This window comes from Aotus nancymaae, unplaced genomic scaffold (genome assembly GCF_030222135.1).
Source record: "Aotus nancymaae isolate 86718 unplaced genomic scaffold, 86718_ANA_hifiasm-v0.15.2.pri h1tg000011l, whole genome shotgun sequence".
NCBI lineage: Eukaryota > Metazoa > Chordata > Mammalia > Primates > Aotidae > Aotus > Aotus nancymaae.
Genome location: NW_026988422.1, coordinates 53,261,994 through 53,280,495, shown reverse-complemented (window position 1 = coordinate 53,280,495; position 18,502 = coordinate 53,261,994). Strand labels below are relative to the sequence as shown.

The window sequence follows — 18,502 nt, the reverse complement described above, 5'->3', positions numbered from 1 at the left end:
TGCCTGGCAGGCTCCTAAGAGGAGTCCCTGCTCCTCTCAGTTTCTCAAGTACTGAGCAGAGCAAAGGCAGGGACAGAAGAAAATACAACACAGTTTCTGCTGCTCTTCCTACGCTCTGCCCCTATACCAGCAAAGACCCAATTCAGATAGGGGCTGGAGGGCTGGAAGGAAACAGGTGGGGTGTGGAAGCTTTGGCGAGACAGTAGTTCAAGTATCTGAAGATGGTTATCAAATTCTGCCCTCAAGAGCATTCCATGTATGGGTAAGCAATCTAGTTCCTTCTAGCTTCTTCGAAGGCCCCAATCTCCCTCTCCATCCCCTTCTCCACTGGGCTCTCTACTCTGGTGGCTCCTGAATTTGTCAGAATCCCTCGGTTCTAGTGGCAACCAGAGTGGGACACATACTTTTACTCACATTTCTATCCAAAAATTACAAAATTGGGCAGCAGCTAACATTGTAACAAAACTCAGTGGCTGAGCCAGTAATAGGATCTGGGTTTTCTGATTCCTAAATCAGTCATATAGCGCCTTGCTGTGGTTGGTCAGTACTGAGTTAGCAACCTGAACCCAGTTAATTTCCCACCTGTACACTCAGTTCCATGCTCTTTCTGACACTGCTAACTCCCAAGCAACCCTCGCCAAGCGTGAAGCAGAGGTGGAGCTCTACACACACAGGGTCAGCAGCTGGTCCTGCAGGGATCAGGGCTTCAGCTGGGGCATAAGGGAGAGGGTGGATTGGAGGGTGGGGTGGGGATATGTTCTGAGAAACATGTCCTTGGGTGAGTTTGTCCTTGTTTGGACACCATAGAGCAGTGGTCACCAACTTTTTTGGCATCAGGAACCAGTTTCATGGAAGACAATTTTTTGACACACAGGGGTTCAGTGGGGAGATGGTTTCAGCATGATTTAAGCACATTACCTTTATTGTGCACTTTATTTCTATTAATATATTGTAATACATAATGAAATAATTATACAACTCACCATAACGTAGAATCAGTGGGAACCCTGAGCTTGTTTTCCTGCAACTAGACAGTTCCATCTGGGGGTGATGGGAGATAGTGACAGATCATCAGGCATTAGATTCTCATAAGGAGCATGCAGCCTAGATCCCTCACACGTGCAGTTCACAGTAGGGTTCATGCTCCTATAGAATCTAATGCCGCTGCTGATCTGAGAGGAGGTAGAACTCAGGTGGTAATGCTTGCTAACCTGCCACTCACCTCCTGCTGTGTGGCCCGGTTCCTAACAGGCCATGGATCAGTACTGGTTTGTGGCCCGGGGTTGGGGACCCCTGCCATAGAGTGCACTTACACAAATCTAGATGGCATCGCCTACCACACACCTAGGCTGTATGGTACAGCCTACTGCTCCTGGGCTACAAAGCTGGGTACTGAGCACTGCAAGGCAATGTTAAGTATTTGTGTGTCTAACCATAAAAAAGGTACAGTAAAAATACAGTATTACAATCTTATAGGACCACCATTATAAATGTGGTCGGTCCATCATTGACCAAAACGTCACTCTGTGGTGCATGATTGCTTTATAAAGCACACTACATGGTGACCAATGCTACAGAAAAAGAAATAGAGCAGCGTAAGGAACATGAGGGTGGGGACAGATTACAGTTTTAACTCATGTGGTCCCATAAGCCTAATGGAAGGAGACATTGCATCCAGAGTTGAAGGAGGGGGAAAAGCATTCCAGACACATGGACAAAGACTCAAGGTTGCTTATTTTTTGATTTTTTTATTGAGACAGAGTCTCGCTCTGTCGCCAGGTGCCAGGCTGGAGTGCAGTGGCGCGATGTCGGCTTACTGCAACCTCCGCTTCCCAGGTTCAAGCAATTCTCCTGCCTCAGCCTCCCAAGTAGCTGGGACCACAGGCGCACGCCACCATGCCCAGCTAAGTTTTGTATTTTTTAGTAGAGATGAGGTTTCACCATGCTCTCAATCTCTTGACCTCGTGATCCACCCGCCTCGGCCTCTCAAAGTGTTGGGATTACAGGCGTGAGCCACCGAGCCTGGCTATTTCTTACACTATAAACAGCATACCAGAGGATGCAGCTCTAGCTTAGAAGAATTAAAAACATACGTACGTGTGTAGGCTGGTGGAAGGCAAGTGTTGGATTCCCTGGGTTGCTGCAAGGGCTGTGGTGTTGGGTGTGCCATCTGTGTGTGATTCTCTCTGGTTGTGGGGGAGTGACCAAGTGGGCAAGTGACCATTGCTGTGTGTGGTGGTTGTGACAGTGTGTGGTGATTGGTTCTGATTCAGTGCAGGTCACTGAGTGTGTGGCTGGGACCATTTATAAGTGGATACACACTTGTGTGTGACTGTAAAAGTGTATGAAACATTTTCTCACCATTTCTATGGAGCAGCCATTTTACCAGAAGGTTTCTAAGGAACTTCAAGGTTTGGAAGTCTAAGAGTTTAATCTGGTAATTAATTTTAAGCATTATGTCTATGTAAAATAAATGTGGATTATGAAGAAGACAAAGTCAGCAACAGTGAGATTCAAGGAGCTTCCTGTGTATGGGTTGACATCTCTCGTTCATTCTCTTTTGCTGTTAGACATCTTTGGCATGGGAAAGTGTGGGAAGCCCTGGACCTGACACATCCTGAGGCAGTGTGATTCCAAGTGATTGGGAGTCCGAGGTCCTGGATGCCGGCCAGCCCCTGTGATGCCCAGTCCTCAATGAGAAAATCTTCCCTATTCAAGGTGGCACAGTTTGTCCTTGAGCCAGGTCCAGACTCCGGAGCTACTGTCTCTTGGTTTGATCCAGTTCGTCTCAGATCTTGTGACCTCTATAGCGAAGTTAAGAGTGTGGACTCAGGAGCCAGAATGCCTGAGCTTCAGCTTCAGAGATGTGCCTCAGTTTCCACATTTGAAAGGGGGGATGAGCCAGGCATGGTGACTCATGCCTATAATCCCAGCACTTTGGGAGGCTGAAATGGGAGGATCCCTTGAGCCCAGGAGTTTAAGATCAGCCTAGACAACATAGGGAGACCCCATCTATACAAAAATAAAAAATAAAAAACTAGCTGGGAGTGGTGGCTTATACCTGTGGTGCCAGCTACTCGGGAGGCTGAGGTGGGAAGATTGCTTAAGGGCCGGAGTTGGGGGATGCGGTGGTGGAACCACTGCACTCCCAGCCTGGGCAACAAAGCAAGACCAGAAAGAAAAAAAAAAGAAAAAGAAAAGAAAGAAAGAGAGAAAGAGAAAGAGAGAGAAAGGAAGAAAGGAAGAAAGGAAGGAAGGAAAGAAAAAAGAAAAGAAAAGAAAGAGAATTATAGCACATAGCTCACTGAGTTACTAGGGAGGACTAAATGTAAAGTAATGCTGCTACTGCTGCTTCTGATAAGGATGATCATGTGCAAGAAGCTGACGCTCTCTCTCCAAAGATACTTCTTCCAGGAAATATACCACATCGCCCTTTTCTTCACACATTCTTTAGAGTAGGACAGACATGGATTCAAATATACTAGTTTTGTCTTTTCTTTCTTTCTTCTTTCTTTCCTTTCTTCCTTTCCTTTCCCTCCCTCCCTCCCTCTCTCCCTTCCTTCCTCTCTCTCTCTCTTTCTGACAGTCTTGCTTTGCTGCTCAGGCTGGAGTGCAGTGGTGCGAACTCAGCTCACTGCAACCTCTGTCTCCTGGGTTCAAGCAATTCTCATGCCTCAGCCTCCCAAGTAGCTGGGACTACAGGCATGCACCACTACGCCTGGGTATTTTTTGTAGTTTTAGCAGAGATGGGGTTTTACCATATTGTCCAGGTTAATCTTGAATTCCTGACCTCAAGTGATCTGCCTGCTGGGGGCTGGCCACACGGAAAAGCCAACCACGTAGTTAGTGTTGGGGCTTTGAGTTATGATACCAGTCCAACCTCCAGGAAGGAAAATGGGGCTAGAGTTTGAGTTCAACCACATAGCCAATGATTCAATCATGCCTAAATAGTGAAGCCTCAATAAAAACTCTGGATACCAAAGCTCAGGAGAGCATCCCTGGTCAGAATATTGTCAGGCTTTGATGCTGGGAGGGCAATGTGTCCCTGAGAATGAGGGAAGCTTCACATTTGGAACCCTCCCAGACTTTGCCCCAGGCACCTCTTCTGTTTCTGGTCTGTTCTTTTTGCTGTAATAGAACTGCAATCATAACAGTGCTTTCTGGAGTTCTGTGAGTTGTTCTAGCAAATTACTGAAACAGAGAGTGGCTATGGGAAACTCCAAATTTGTAGCCAGCTAGTCAGAAGAAAGGATGGCCTGGGGACTCCTGAAATTGCTGCTGGTGTCTGGAGCGCAGCTTTGTGGAGCAATGTGCCCTTCATGTTGAGCTCCCATTTTCTAAGTGTACAATTCAATAGCTTTTGGTAGGTTCAAAGAATTGTGCAGCCATCATCCCCAACATGTTTCTTGAACTTTTCCAAATTTCAGATCTGGTTTCATCAAAAAGGAACCTCCACTCCAGGTTCATAGACTGGATTTGATTATTTCATCTCTTTAGACTTTCTTAATTTAGAACATTATATATATTTTAAATATTAGTGACATTTTTTGAGACAGGCTCTTGCTCTGTTGCCCACGCTGGAGTGCAGTGGTGTGATCACAGCTCACTGCAGCCTTGACCTCCTGGGATCAAGCAATCCTCCCACCTCAGCCTCCCAAGTAGCTGGGATCACAGGTGTGTGCCACTACACCCAGCTAATTTTTTATATTTTTTTTTGTAGAGATGGGGGTCTCCCTATGTTGCCCAGGCTGGTTTCATTGGGCTCAAGAAATCCTCCCAACTTAGCCAGTCAAAGTGCTGGGATTACAGGTGTGAGCCATCATGCCTGGTGACATTGACTTTTAAAGACTTTTTATCCAGCTATAACATAAGGTAAAAAGCACAAATCCTGTGTATTGCTTTTTCACCTGCTATAACCCTATAACCAGCATCCAGATTAAAAAATAGATCATGTGAACAGGAAATAAAAGGATTGGTGGCTATTTTGGCTAAGCCCAGGTGTTGCAGTTGTGTGTGTGTTTTGATCTAAGGGTAGCCTCCAGAATAGCTGAGATTACAGGTACCTACCACCACGCCCAGCTAATTTTTGTATTTTTAGTAGAAATGGGGTTTCACCATGTTGGCCAGGGTGGTCTTGAACTCCTGAGGTGATCCGCCTACCTCAGCCTCCCAAAGCACTGGGACTACAGGCATGAGCCCCTGTGCCCGCCCTGAGCACAATCTTTGTAACCAGCTATACATGTGATACATATAGAAAATAAGCACAAAGTGGGCCAGTAGTATTTAATGAAATCTAATGACTAAACGTAAGTCCACAGAGGGAGAAAAACATTTATCAAATTCACAAGTCACACTTCTAAATAAATCTCTTTAATTTCCAGGGTCAGGTGTTCATGAATCTATCTACTCATATAAACAACTCTGACCTTTGAAACAAATCCACTGTGGTTCAGATCTGTTGCCTGTTTCTCTTTTCTGAGAGTAGAGAGAACTACCTTCATAAACAACATTTCCTAACAACACCAAGGCAAAAAAAACTTAGTGCATTTGTGTCTTTCAGGGCAGATTGGTCTATCAAGTCCTTAATTTCCCCTCTCTCCTGTCTCCCTCCATTCCCTAAAGGATGTGCCTGTAGTAAGTACAGCTTTCTACCGGCCATCACAACATTTCATTCCCTTTTCTGATGTTCAAATATAAGTCAATTCTGGTCATCAATCAAAAAACCAAACTGCCAACAGGATAAGCAATGAGCCACTCAGATTAAGGTATGCACTAATAAAAATTTAATATCAGAAAACAGCATTTTTTAACCATTCACAATTAAAGTGGAAAGAGACAAAATTATAAGGCAGCCATCCATGGAATGATTTCATGTTTACAAGGGATCCAAAAAAGGGGACATTTAAAATCACTGTTCCAGCTATTGAACCAGGGGAACTGCAGTCTTAACTCATGAGATTTCTAACTTGCTGGCAGATACCACAAGAAAAAATATCAAAGCCAATTTCCTTGTGCTAAGCCACTGGGTTAGGCTGAGCATAGAGAATTCCTAAATGGTTGTCTAGTTCTTTCCCACCAGTCACACATTTCCTTCAGGTGTCCTGGAGTGAATCTAGATGTCTCAGGTACAAAGAGGTTACATCATTGGTTTTAATTTCATAGCATCTCCAACAGTGCACTTTGAGTGATGTGGACCATTCTGTATTGAGCAGAAATTTTCTAATGCATGGAAGGTTTCTCTGTAGAACAACTACAGAGGATTCTCACTTAACGCTGCAGCGGTTCTGGATGAATCTGGTCATTATTCTCAGTCTCCCAAGGGGCTCAGGGGCCCACAAGGCCGGAACGTTCTTTGGGGGTTTGTGCTGCTGTCATACAGTTCCTGTGTTCAGTCCCTAGCTACCATGTGTTTCAGGGATTTAATACACTCCGATGCTGGTGTGTCCTCTTAGTTCTAATCCTTGAAAAAGAGAAAAACCAGGCAGTGACACTTAGAAGTAGGCTGGTAAAAAAAACACAATCACATTTTCTCCTTTCTGCAAAGAAAGGACAACTCAAAACAGCTACTCCCTTTCTTTTCTCTAATGATTCAAAACACCGGAAAAGGGCTGACTTGGCTGTTTTAAATTGGGAAAGAAAAAGGTGAAAGGGGGGACAAAGAGAACACATCGCCTCTGTAGGTAGTACTGTCCAACTAGCTACATTCCAGTGCAGAATCTTTGCCTAAAAAAAAATTTTGGCAACAGTGTGCACAGGAAAACTGAATCAAACCTGGAACATCACTGCTTTCGCGAAATAAGAACTGACAAGCAATTAACCGGAGAAGTGGTGGGAATGGATCAGTAGTATTCTTTAGCTTAATTTGCCATTTAAGAGAGCACTTGGAATCTGAGGAAAGTCTATCCCTACCAAGGAAAGGGAGTCAAATTGCAATTAAGATTAACTTTGGTTATATGGAAGGAAGAATCATGCTTTTCATCATCAATTGCATCTCTTTGGTAGCCAATATTTCCATCTGTAATCATGGCAGCAACTTAAGTATTGCCAATGTTTTCAAACGTGTTACAGCATTAAGGCATCTACATCTAAAGAGGCAGTTTTAAACAAGAGGAAAACGGAACTGAAATGTGCCAAGAAGTGAACATGGACATGGCCTCTCCTGGAACACTGCCCACCACGGCAGCAAGCTCTTCTTCCAGTGAAGGAGGCCTGTGCCACACTGCTTGGTTCCCTGCTGCCTGAAGATGCATTTGAGCCCTATGAGATTAGTATGGCTATTTCTGCCTGCTGACAAGGAGAGAAATGAGTAGTTCCTGAGGCAGCAGCTTTAAAATCTGGGAAAGCCCATTCATAGCTTCTGAGAGCTAAGAGGGCCGTGAAAGGTTTGCTTGTTAATAGTGTGGTCCAGAGGGGAAGGCAAATTTGGAAGTCAGATGGTTCAATCCTTGCCAAAGTTCAAGGCTCCATCCAGCAAGATATACTAGCCAAACTTTTAAGCATGATGGCAAGGCACTGCTGAAAGAGGCTTTGGCCAGCAGAACAATTTACTGACCATTGCACACAACAATATGATAGAAAGCACTACTGTCCAAACCAAACCAGATACTACATCTGCTATTTATTTCACAAAGTCAGTTTCCAGAGAGAATCTAGGCAACCATATAGTTTGAAGGACCAGATGAAACCTCAAATCTCTCATAAAGTCAGCTGTTTCCATCCAATCAAGGAAGTCATTTGGACTTTCCATCCTATACCTTCTCTTGGTTGTAAAATTGTATGCAATTGTTGCCAGTGACTACATAAAACTGTATCTTATTTGTGCTACTTTCCTCACTGTGGCCAGCAGAGGGCTCACAAGCTTTATTTCCACAGCTGCTGATCCAGTGACAAATTTACAAAGGAAATAAAGAAATCATAGGCATGCTGGCTTATGTGTCATAGAAAACATTTTTACAAACTACTACGTCCACTGCCCTGAAGAAACTAGTCTTGGTTCCCCCTTAATGTAATGTGTTTTGAAATGGTACAGAAAATAAAAATAAATTAATAATACAATATTACACACTTATTTGACAAGACAGGGTTTACACAAATTTTGGCAAATAAGAAAAAAAAATTATCTTAATTTGTTAAACACTTTTGCTATCTCAATTGTTTAAATTACCAGAATATTAGTGATTGTGTCAATTTACATATGAGGAGGTGATATTTTAAGGGCCTAACAAAGCGGCATTTGACACAAAGGTAACTTCTTTGAAGGGGGATAAAGAATAAAGATATTATTATCTTCGTCATCACAGTTCAAGAAGTGGTTGTCCTGATAAGAATTCATCTCACACAAATATTAACACCAGCAGTAAGCAGCAAATTGTGTGGAGGAGAGACTAGAGGGAAAAGTTAGGAGAAAAGCATGGAAAAGACGAAGAGACAAGAGACATGATTCCAATAAGCTTTAACTCAACAGGCAAACACTTCTCATTTATGATCCATCTTGCTACAGGTGGTTATGTGGGCAGACACAGTGTCCCCTAAGCTGACCTAGTATTTAGGTTCCTAGAGGGATTGCTGATCTGGTAAGAGAGAGAGAAAAAAAAGACAACCATACATATATATTTTGGTAGTCTTACTTTTAAAGAAGGCTACCATAAAGATATCAATAACCATCCAAAAATCACTTAAAATTTAATATCCCTTAATTTCCAAAGCTACTTTGTGATCTGACTGTTCCTGAAGGAAAGCCTAGGCCTGAAGCTACTAGAACTTGGCTCCTCTCTAAGAATGTGGAGACAGATATTCTGCAAAGAGAACTTGAAAAGGAATGCTACAAAATACCAGTCACCTCTTCAGAGGCTACTCCCACCCCTCCTGCTCCATTTGATGGAATGGCAGGCTGGATTCAGAGAGGCATGTGCAAAAGGAGCTGTTTAAGTCCCTCTAGACATCCCCTTTCAACGGATATCTCTTTCGAGTATAAAGTGAGCTTTCAATGTGTCTTGCCATCATTTTCCTGACTCTAATCCCAAGTTAACTACAATCACCTTTAGCATCTAAGAGAGTGGGTGCTATGACCTTCCATCAAGGCATGTGGCATAGATGCTAAAGCACCAGTCTTACATGGTGGGAACCATGTTAAAAGTCAATGGATAAAGTGGCAGAGCCTCTAAACTAAGCAGAAACAGACATAGCTGAATTACAGAACACTGTATTTTCATAATTACTATTTCGTTGTATGAAATTCTCCTCTTTTCCTTAAAACTAAATTTCATCTTCCCTGAGAATAGGGTCAAGAGAAACATTAAAACTCAAAATGTCAAGGGCCTTTTAAAAGATATCACAATGGGATGTCTATAGCTAACTGCAACATGTTTCTACTCTAAAAGCTTTTCCATTACTCAGGTTTTAATCTCACCTCCCTCCGGACTCTAGGAATACATGTGGAGATGGGCAAGGCGAGACAAGAGATTGAGGAAGTGAGTAGCTGTCCCGCGCTGGCTGTTCTCACTGGATGGCAAACGGCCTTGGACCGAGGCTGGACCTTGAACATTTAATGCTGGTGTCCTACTGACAGGATGAGGGGAATGAGGCAACCCAGAACCAGGGCTGCCACCTCCAGGCGGCTGAGGCCTCTCCCTCCTGTGGTGTCGGGCTTGTGGCTGTGCCCCATTCCGCCCACCTCAGGGAGGACATGTACTGTGGCAACATAAAGAAATGTCCCGGCAGAGAAAAGCATGGCCACTCCCGTGGCATTCACCTCGGAAAGGGCTTCTTTACTGCTCTGTGAATTAGAAGAGAGAAAGGAAAAACTAAGTCAAGTAAAATTCAGGGTCAGGAAGAAGTCCCAATTTAAAAACACTAACTATTCTTAACTGGTGCTGTCTAGGACACTGGGGACATCTAGAGAATGGAGCAATTTTTTTTTTTTTTTTGAGACAGAGTCTTGCTCTGTCACCAGGCTGGAGTGCAGTGGTGCGATCTCAGCTCACTGCAACCTCCAATTCCCTGATTCAAGCTATTCTCCTGCCTCAGTCTCCCAAGTAGCTAGGATTTTTTTGTATTTTTAGTAGAGATTGGGTTTCACCATGTTGCCCAGGATGGTCTCTATCTCCTGACCTCGTGATCCACCCACCTTGGCCTCCCAAAGTGCTGTGATTACAGGCGTGAGCCACCACACCCGGCCAAGAACAGAGCAATTTTAAGTTATTCATGGAAAGCTTCCAAATAAGGGTTTAAGAATATCAGTGATATACGCAATTAATTTTTTAAAAAACTTATTGTAAATCAACAATTTATAATTGTCTATATTTATAGGGTATAAAGTGACATTATGATTCATGAGTATAATGTGGAACAATTAAATCAAACTAATTAACATCTGTCATCACAAATACTTATCATCTTTTCTGGTGGGAACATCTGAAATTTACTCTTAGCAATTTTGAAATGTACCACACACTATTATTAACTATATTTACCAGAGTTCCATCATTCTGTCCATCCATCCATCTAATGTATCTGTCTTTAGAGATGAGGTCTCGCTACGTTGCCCAGGCTGGAGTTCAGTGGCTATTGACAGGCACAATTGTAACACACTACACCTTGAACTCCTAGGTTCAAGCAATCCTCCTGTCTCAGCTTCCCAAGTAGCTGGGACTACAGGTGTGTGCCACTGCTCCTGGCTCACAATTGCTTTTTAAAACTAACTTTAAGTGCTGGTTCAACAGGTTTGGCTTGTATTATTCTTGAGATAGAACTGATAACATATTATTGTAGGCATTAAATTTAAGACATACATTTATTGATTCTACCAATATTTAATAAGCATCATCCATGCACCAGGCTCTGGGCCAGGTGCTTGAGATAAAAGTAATCAAGATGCAGCAGTTGCCCTCATCAGGCTTAGAAATATCTCATAAACTAATCTTTTAAAAATTCATTTCAACCTTTTCTATTAAAAATGTGGACCTGTAGACTAAGACAATTAATTAAAATGCTAAGAAAAGGACATGCCATAGATGCAGCAAGTCACTCCACGTCTCCAGAATTATCAGTACCTTCCTGTCAAAAGTTTAAAAAACTTGCACTGATTACTGAAGTGACAGAGTAATCTTTCAAAGGGAACAACATACTACACACTAAAAGAAGAGAAGGTTCTTCAGGTAAACGGAAAGGGTTTTTATAACACACTGTTAGCAACTAAGATCAACAAACCCTTGCTTAACAGGAACCTAGCCATTCTTTATCTCATTTTTCACATGTTCCTATTAATACAGGTTTTACTGCCAAATACTGAATTGACTGACACTCAGAAGAATCAATGACCTTTAGAGAGGGCGCTGGCGAAAGAGTTCCCATCAACTAGCCCTGAGTCAGTATGCTTCTAAGATTTTCCTTCAGTTGCCTGCCAGCTGACATTTAGGAGGGTTGTTGCTAAGAACTACAGCCCAGACAGACAGGATTATAAGGCATGGAAAGGTCCAGCTTGGAAGCAGATGAGCACACGTTACCTCAGGTCTGAAGCTATGTTCAGTATAAAGTATTCAATATAAAGAACTGGGCAGTCACTATTTGGTGACGGGAGAGCTTGGAAGAGAAGAGGTTGAGTTAGCTGCTCAGCTGCTGTTCTCAAAGGTGCCACGTGGCTTGTTACTCATGCTTCATGTGTCTACCTCAACATTAAATATGGACGGGTTTGACTTATTAGGTATCTGTCAAATGAAACTAGCATGGCTGGTTAAGTTATACTATTTTAAATATTGAAGGACAATCATATTTATGCAAATATTCTTGGAATGGATAGGAAAGAAGTTTTCAAATTAAATGAATAAGGAAATGCTAAATTTATGAAGAGGACAAATTGGAACTAAGATATTTACCCTGTACAATTTTTACTCCTAATTTTATCATTAGTTTGAGAGAGAAACTTATTGGAAAAATTCAATCCAAGAGACCATAAGTTCTAAGAGATCACAAGACACTTGTTTAGATAGCTAGGAACAGATTAGCTTACCTTACTCAGTCCTAAGTATGTCACCATGGACATAACTGGTGCTGCCAGTGCAAAGACCAGCAAGTGCTTTCTGATTCGATTCCGCTCTAAGCCAGCATGCATCAAGAAGGAAACCAGTCCAAAAGCAGCTGGTGCCTGGAAATAAAAAATAATCTCTTATTATCACTCTAGAAGTATGGATTCCTTCTACATCAAGAAGTACATGCCATTTGACTATGTTTTCTCATACAAAGAAAAACTCACAAAAGGCCAGGCACAGTGACTCACACTTGTAATCCTAGCACTTTGGGAGGTCAAGGTGGGCAGATCACCTAAGGTCAGGAGTTTGAGACCAGCCTGGCCAACATGGTAAAACCCCATCACTACTAAAAATACAAAAATGTTTGATGGCGGGTGCCTGTAATCCCAGCTACTTGGGAGGCTGAGGCAGGATTATCATTTGAACCCAGGAGGTGGAGACTGCAGTGAGCCGAGATCACACCTTTGCACTCCTGCCTGGGCGACAAGAGCAAAACTCCATCTCAAAAACAAAACAAAACAAGAGCTGGGGTTGGTGGCTCATACTTATAATCCCAGCACTTTGGGAGGCCAAGGCAGGTGGATCACAAGGTCAGGAGATCGAGACCATCCTGGCTAACATAGTGAAACCCCGTCTCTACTAAAAGTACAAAAAAATACATTAGCTGGGCATGGTGGCACTTGCGTATAGTCCCAGCTACTCGGTAGGCTGAAGCAGGAGAATCACTTGAACCTGGGAGGTGGAGGTTGCGGTGAGCTGAGATCGTATACTGCACTCCAGCATGGGTGACAGAGCGAGACTCCGTCTCAAAAACAAAACAAAACCCACAAAAACCAAAAAACAAAACCAGGCAGAATACCAACGCTGAGCAATGCCTTTAGGAATTAATGGTCTAAGCCAAGAAAAAATCCTATTTGTGTGCGTTTCTTGGACAGTAGAAAAGAGAAACAGTCAAGAAAAAAAAAAACACTTTTGAACAAAAATTACTATGAAATATAGAAATCTGAGGAGAATCTGACAGTTTGTGTATATGACTACATAAAAAAATCGAAACCCATCAAGCAAAAACTTAAGAAAATGGAACAAGAAGCTTTGAACAGATTTATCCAATTCTCTAAAATGAATAGCAATTATGAAACTAAGAAAAATTTCCCAAATTCCAGAAAAAACATTAAGGACCATGAGAAATTTTAATTATGAAGATACTCAATACCAAACCTTACACCAAAATTTTGCTTACCTTATGTAGCATGATTGCCACAAACACAATTAACTGGACACTAGTCTGTGAAGTAGAAGCTGCTGCTCCCAAAGCAACACCATCAGCTATATTTAGAAACAAGGAAACATAAAATACTATAAACAACGACAACAACAGTGTAGTGGCTGAGTGTGTGAGCTTTATCGTCAGGTCCAGCTGGATGCCAGCCTTCTTATCTTTAAAATGTGTTCAATAAAGTATGTATTTCTTAGGGTTTTCCTGAGGATTAAATGAGATAACTTACATAAACAGCTTAGCATCTGGCCCAGACTATTCAATGTTAATTATTTTGGTTGTTGTTGTTGTTACTGAAAAACTGACATTCAATTTTCCAACTAATCAAAATATCCATTGATTAATCAAATTGCAACAAGAGAAATACCAAAGAAGAATTTCAGAGGAAGCATCTCTTAATATAGGTAAAGAAACAAAACAGTCCCATCTACTCCAAGGCAGGAGGATCGCTTGAACCCAGGAGGCGGAGGTTGCAGTGAGTCGAGATCATGCCACTGCACTCCAGCCTGGCAACAGAGCAAGACTCTGTCTCAAAAAAAAAAAAAAAAAAAAAAGATACTAGAACTCTATATAGATGATGAATATATAATGAGTAAACACTGGTTGAATTGTTAGAAAATCGTATTATACTTAGAAAGGACCAGGTAACAGCGTACCACCTTTCACATGCCTTTGTTTGTCACTGACAGAATTCTACTACTAGGACTAGGTTTGGCTTATGATTCTAAAGTGTACCCTGTCAGCAATGCTGAGACCTCTGCATTCCTCCGCACACCACTTTTGCTTAAACTGGTGCTTTGCATATAGACTGGTAACAGGGCTGTTCTGGACAAAAGTGCCAAGGCTCTTTTCCAGATGACATTCTAGAGCAGAGGTCAGCAAACTTTTTAAGGGCTAGACAGTAAATATTTCAGGCTTTGCAGTTACTTGGTCTCTTGCAACTATTCGATTCTGCCATTGTTGCACAAAAACAAAAGAAATGGATCATTGTCATTGTCTATCTCTTCCTTAGCCTCCTGCAACTTTATCTTCATTCTAACATCAGTCATGTTTGCCTTTCTCCATTTTTTATTGCCATCACCCTAATCTAAATTTTTATAACTCAAACAAACCTAAATTAGCTATAGGTTCCCTACTCCCATTTTCCCCTCATCTAATTCATTGCTATAAACACAGACAGTACATACATACATGGTCATGGCTGTGTTCTAATAAAACTTCCTTAATTTGAATTATATAATTTTCATGTGCAACAATATGTTCTTTGAAGAAAAAAAAAACTGCCATGTATGTACCTATGCAACAATCTTGCATGTTCTTCACATATACCCCAAAACCTAAAAAAAAAAAAAAAAAATTAAAAAGAATAGAAATCTTGGGGATACTCTGCAGAGAGGTAGAAAAAAAAAAAAAGTATAAAAATGATTCTTAGCTTGCAAACACCTGACAGTGAGCATGCCAGGCTTGTGTGCTTGTGTTGGAGGACTTCATTAAGAAACCCTTTCCTCAAAGGTCAGTCCAAGAGCATTCAGTGTAGACAGTCCCTGAAATATAAACACTGAGGTCTCCCCTGTGTGACAGAAAACAAAGAGGTTCCACTGCAATCCAACCCTACCTGCAGCATGCACGACCAGACCCAGCGTGGTGGTGATTTTGGAATTGCTAGACCTTGCTGCTTCTGGATCTAAAGTGAAAATGAGAAAGACAGCATTAAGCTACGTGTGAGACAGAAACTGTTCAAACAATGATCTAGAGGTGAAAGAATTTTGTGAAAGCTCTTAAAGTAGATTATTTTCCTCACTACTGTCTTTTTCTTTCTCTCTTTTTTTTGAGGGGGGAGATGGCGTTTCACTGTCACCAGGCTGGATGGAATTCAGTGGCATGATCTCAGCTCACTGCAACCTCCACCTCCTGAATCAACTCCAGTGATTCTCCTGCCTCAGCCTCCCCAGTAGCTGGGAATACAGGCACGTACTACCATGCCCAGCTCATTTTTTTTTTTTTTTTTTGTATTTTTAGTAGAGACAGGGTTTCACTATGTTGGCCAGGCTGGTCTGGAACTCCTGACCTCCAATGATCTGCCTGCCTCGCCCTCCTAAAGTGTTAAGATTACAGGCATGAGCCACCGCACCTGGCCACTATCTTTTTTCTTTCTGCTTCAAACCCTTAGATTTCCCCATCCTGAAGAGGTAGGGCTAAGAGGGAACTCTTCATTTGACCCAGCCTTCCCTTAAGAAAAATCACTGAAACGTGTAACCCCCAACAACCCCAACTTCCTCCTATTCCTTAATCCTCTTCCTCTACCACTCCAAGGAAAGTGCTCTATGGCCTCTGATCATTTCTTTCCAGACCACTCTAACTGTTACTGCCTATCTCTTCCTTGGCATCCTGTAACTTTATCTGCATGTGTCACATTTTTATTGCCATCACCTTAACCTAGATTTTCATCACTCAAACCTAAATTAGCAATAGATTCCCTACTGTTATTTTTCCTTAATATAATTCATCTTAAACATCCATGTCAGATCCATCTTTTAAAAACACCACCCTTAGCAGGGTGCAGTGGCTCACGCCTGTAATCCCAGCACTTTGAGAGGCTGCGGCAGGTGGATCACCTGAGGTCAGGAGTTTGAAACCAGCCTGACCAACATGGTGAAACCCTGTCTCTACTAAAAAATACAAAAATCAGCCAGGTGTGGTGGCAGGCATCTGTAATCTCAGCTACTTGGGAGGCTGAGGCAGGAGAATCGCTTGAACCCAGGAGGTGGAGGTTGTAATGAGCGGAGATCGTGCCATTGCACTCCAGTCTGGGCAACAAGAGTGAAACTTCATCTCAAAACACCACTACTCTTCTGATGTGTCAGTTAACAGGTAAGAATCTGCTGCTTTTCAAATTCAGGGCAAACTGCTATATGTTAGGTAGGTTCTTAAGCCCTTTATCAACTAGTTCCAACTTATTTCTCAATGTCCAATCTAGTTAAACCAGTTTGTCAACACCATCTAACAAAACATTCTTATTCTCCTTTCCCCAAATCTCCTCATCTGTAATTCTTGGCACATACTGAACTTCTCAGCTTGTTAACCCAAAACTTAAGACATCGTTCAAAGTCTAACTACAGAACCACTTCCCTTGAGAAAGAATAAAATATTGAAGACTAAGCATGGTGGCTCATGCCTGTAATTGCAGCACTTTGGGAGTCGAGGAGGGAGGATCACTTGAGGCCAGGAGTTTGAGACCAGTCTGGGCAATATCACGAGACCCTATCTCTACAAAATTTAAAAAATTTAGCCAAATGTGGTAGTGGCGTATGCCTATAGTCCCAGGTATCTGGGAGGTTAAGGTGGGAGGATCACTTGCACCTAGGAGTTTAAGGCTGCAGCAAGCTGTGCTCATGCCACTGAACTCTAGCCCAGGTGACAGAGCAAGACTTTGACTCAAGAAAAATTAAAAATAAATTTAAAAAATTGATTCCGGCTCAAAACAACTCTCCCCTTGTCTAGATCTAGTGATCTATGGGGGACAGTCTCCACATGTGACTTCAAAGGTTCTTCTCTATTACCACCTCAGATACAGAAAGCTATTTTTACTTAAATGTTTTATATCCCCAGATGGACTGTAAATGATAAAGCATTAAATTTTCTACTTCTATCTCTTTTCCTTTAACATATCTCACAGAATGTAGCATAGCACTAGGCACGTAACAGTTACTTAATAAATCCTTGCTGAAGAGTGAAAAAGAGTATTTATGTGTATAAAATTAAGATGTTACTGCTATTATAGGAAACATATAAGTAAATGAAGTTAAAAGATGGGCGCATCAGAATGCCAGGTAAAATGACAGATGAATAACAGTCAACTAAATTACAGGGGATTTAATCTTCTTAGGAGTCCAGCACATGAAAGGAAGGGGTTTACAATGGGAAAGTATACGAGTAAAGTAACAGGTTACCTCTTATTAATAAACGATATTTTCCTACTAAAATACTGCAAAGAAGGGAAGCTAAAGAGCCAGCAAATAGTTAAATGTTACCCTGAATTGGAAAGAACAGTCAAACTACACTGTGTACAAGCTGGCTCTGGCCTTATTTTGTACAAAGCCTTGTGGTCCAGTTACACTTAGGATCTTAAAAAATTAGAGGCTTTAAAATTAGAACGTTTTTATAACCCTATAGAAAAAGACTACAGTTTAGCAGAAATCAATATACTTTTATTGATATTTTATAATACATAAAACTCTGCAAAATAAAAACCAGATCATCACACACATGAAAGCCAGCAAAAACAATGACTTCAGAGGTAAAACAGGAGGAAGAATAAAGGAACACAAGCTATATTTAATTCTCTGTATAGGATTACAGGGCACTACTGGGCCCATACACTTTATTTTTATTTTTTTAGAGACAGAGTCTTGCTCTGTTGCCCAGGCTGGAGTAAAGTGGTCCAATCACAGCTCACTCTCACTTCAGCCTCAAACTGAAGTGATCCTCCCTCCCATCTCAGCCACCTGAGTAGCTGTGACTACAGGCATGTGCCATTATGCCTGGCTAATTTTTAAATTAATTTTTTGTCAAGATAGGTCTTACTGTGTTGTCCAGGCTGGTCTCAAACTCCTGACCTCAAGCCATCTTCCCACTCTGGCCTCCCAAAGTACTGGGATTACAGGCGTGAGCCATTATGCCTGGCCTGACAATCACCATATATATCTTTAGAATCAACTTTTTTTTTTTTAAATCATTTGTTAAATGGAAATTTCTTTCAACTTACTGAGGAGGAAAATTTTTATTTTTCACATTTAACATGTTTACATTTACATAGATGTTTCAAAAGACATAGAAGTGAGTGGCCATTTCATCATTTTCCAGATTTCTCCTTGGCAGATCAAGGATTCTGAGAAAGTAGAGATAGTATGGAAGAAAGATACCCTGAGAGAAGGCTGGCTTTGCATCAGCTCGGTCCTCTTCCTTCTTTTCTTGCATAAGCAAACACTCACACATGTACGTACAAACACAGAGAGCATGGGATGTTAGGGGGAAACTAGAGCCACTCACCCCTTCCCAGGATCAGAGAACACAGAAAAGATCATTACTTTCTGCAGCTACTCTCTGTTCTTGAACTCACAGCACTGTCCTGACCATGAATAAGGACAGGTAGGAGAAATTTACAACTCCCTGAACTACAGGTTCACAAGTGTGAAATTTG

The 18,502-nt window shown here is 41.8% G+C and overlaps 1 protein-coding gene across 3 annotated transcripts in view; it reads right to left on the bottom strand.

The window, feature by feature from the left end:
* Nucleotides 1-5,760: 5,760 nt before the first annotated feature.
* Nucleotides 5,761-18,502, bottom strand: part of SLC39A9 (solute carrier family 39 member 9) — a 58,429-nt gene continuing 45,687 nt past the window's right edge. For 2 of the 3 annotated variants that reach the window (XM_012438127.2, XM_012438126.2), the window contains exons 4-7: nucleotides 14,918-14,986; nucleotides 13,267-13,352; nucleotides 12,008-12,142; nucleotides 5,761-9,775 (exon numbers count right to left, since the gene is read on the bottom strand). In XM_012438127.2, coding sequence (XP_012293550.1) covers nucleotides 9,545-9,775; nucleotides 12,008-12,142; nucleotides 13,267-13,352; nucleotides 14,918-14,986 — 521 coding nt within the window. In that variant the 3' untranslated portion in view covers nucleotides 5,761-9,544. The remainder of the gene's footprint in view (nucleotides 9,776-12,007; nucleotides 12,143-13,266; nucleotides 13,353-14,917; nucleotides 14,987-18,502) is intronic. The other variant, XM_064374984.1, reaches the window with a different exon arrangement.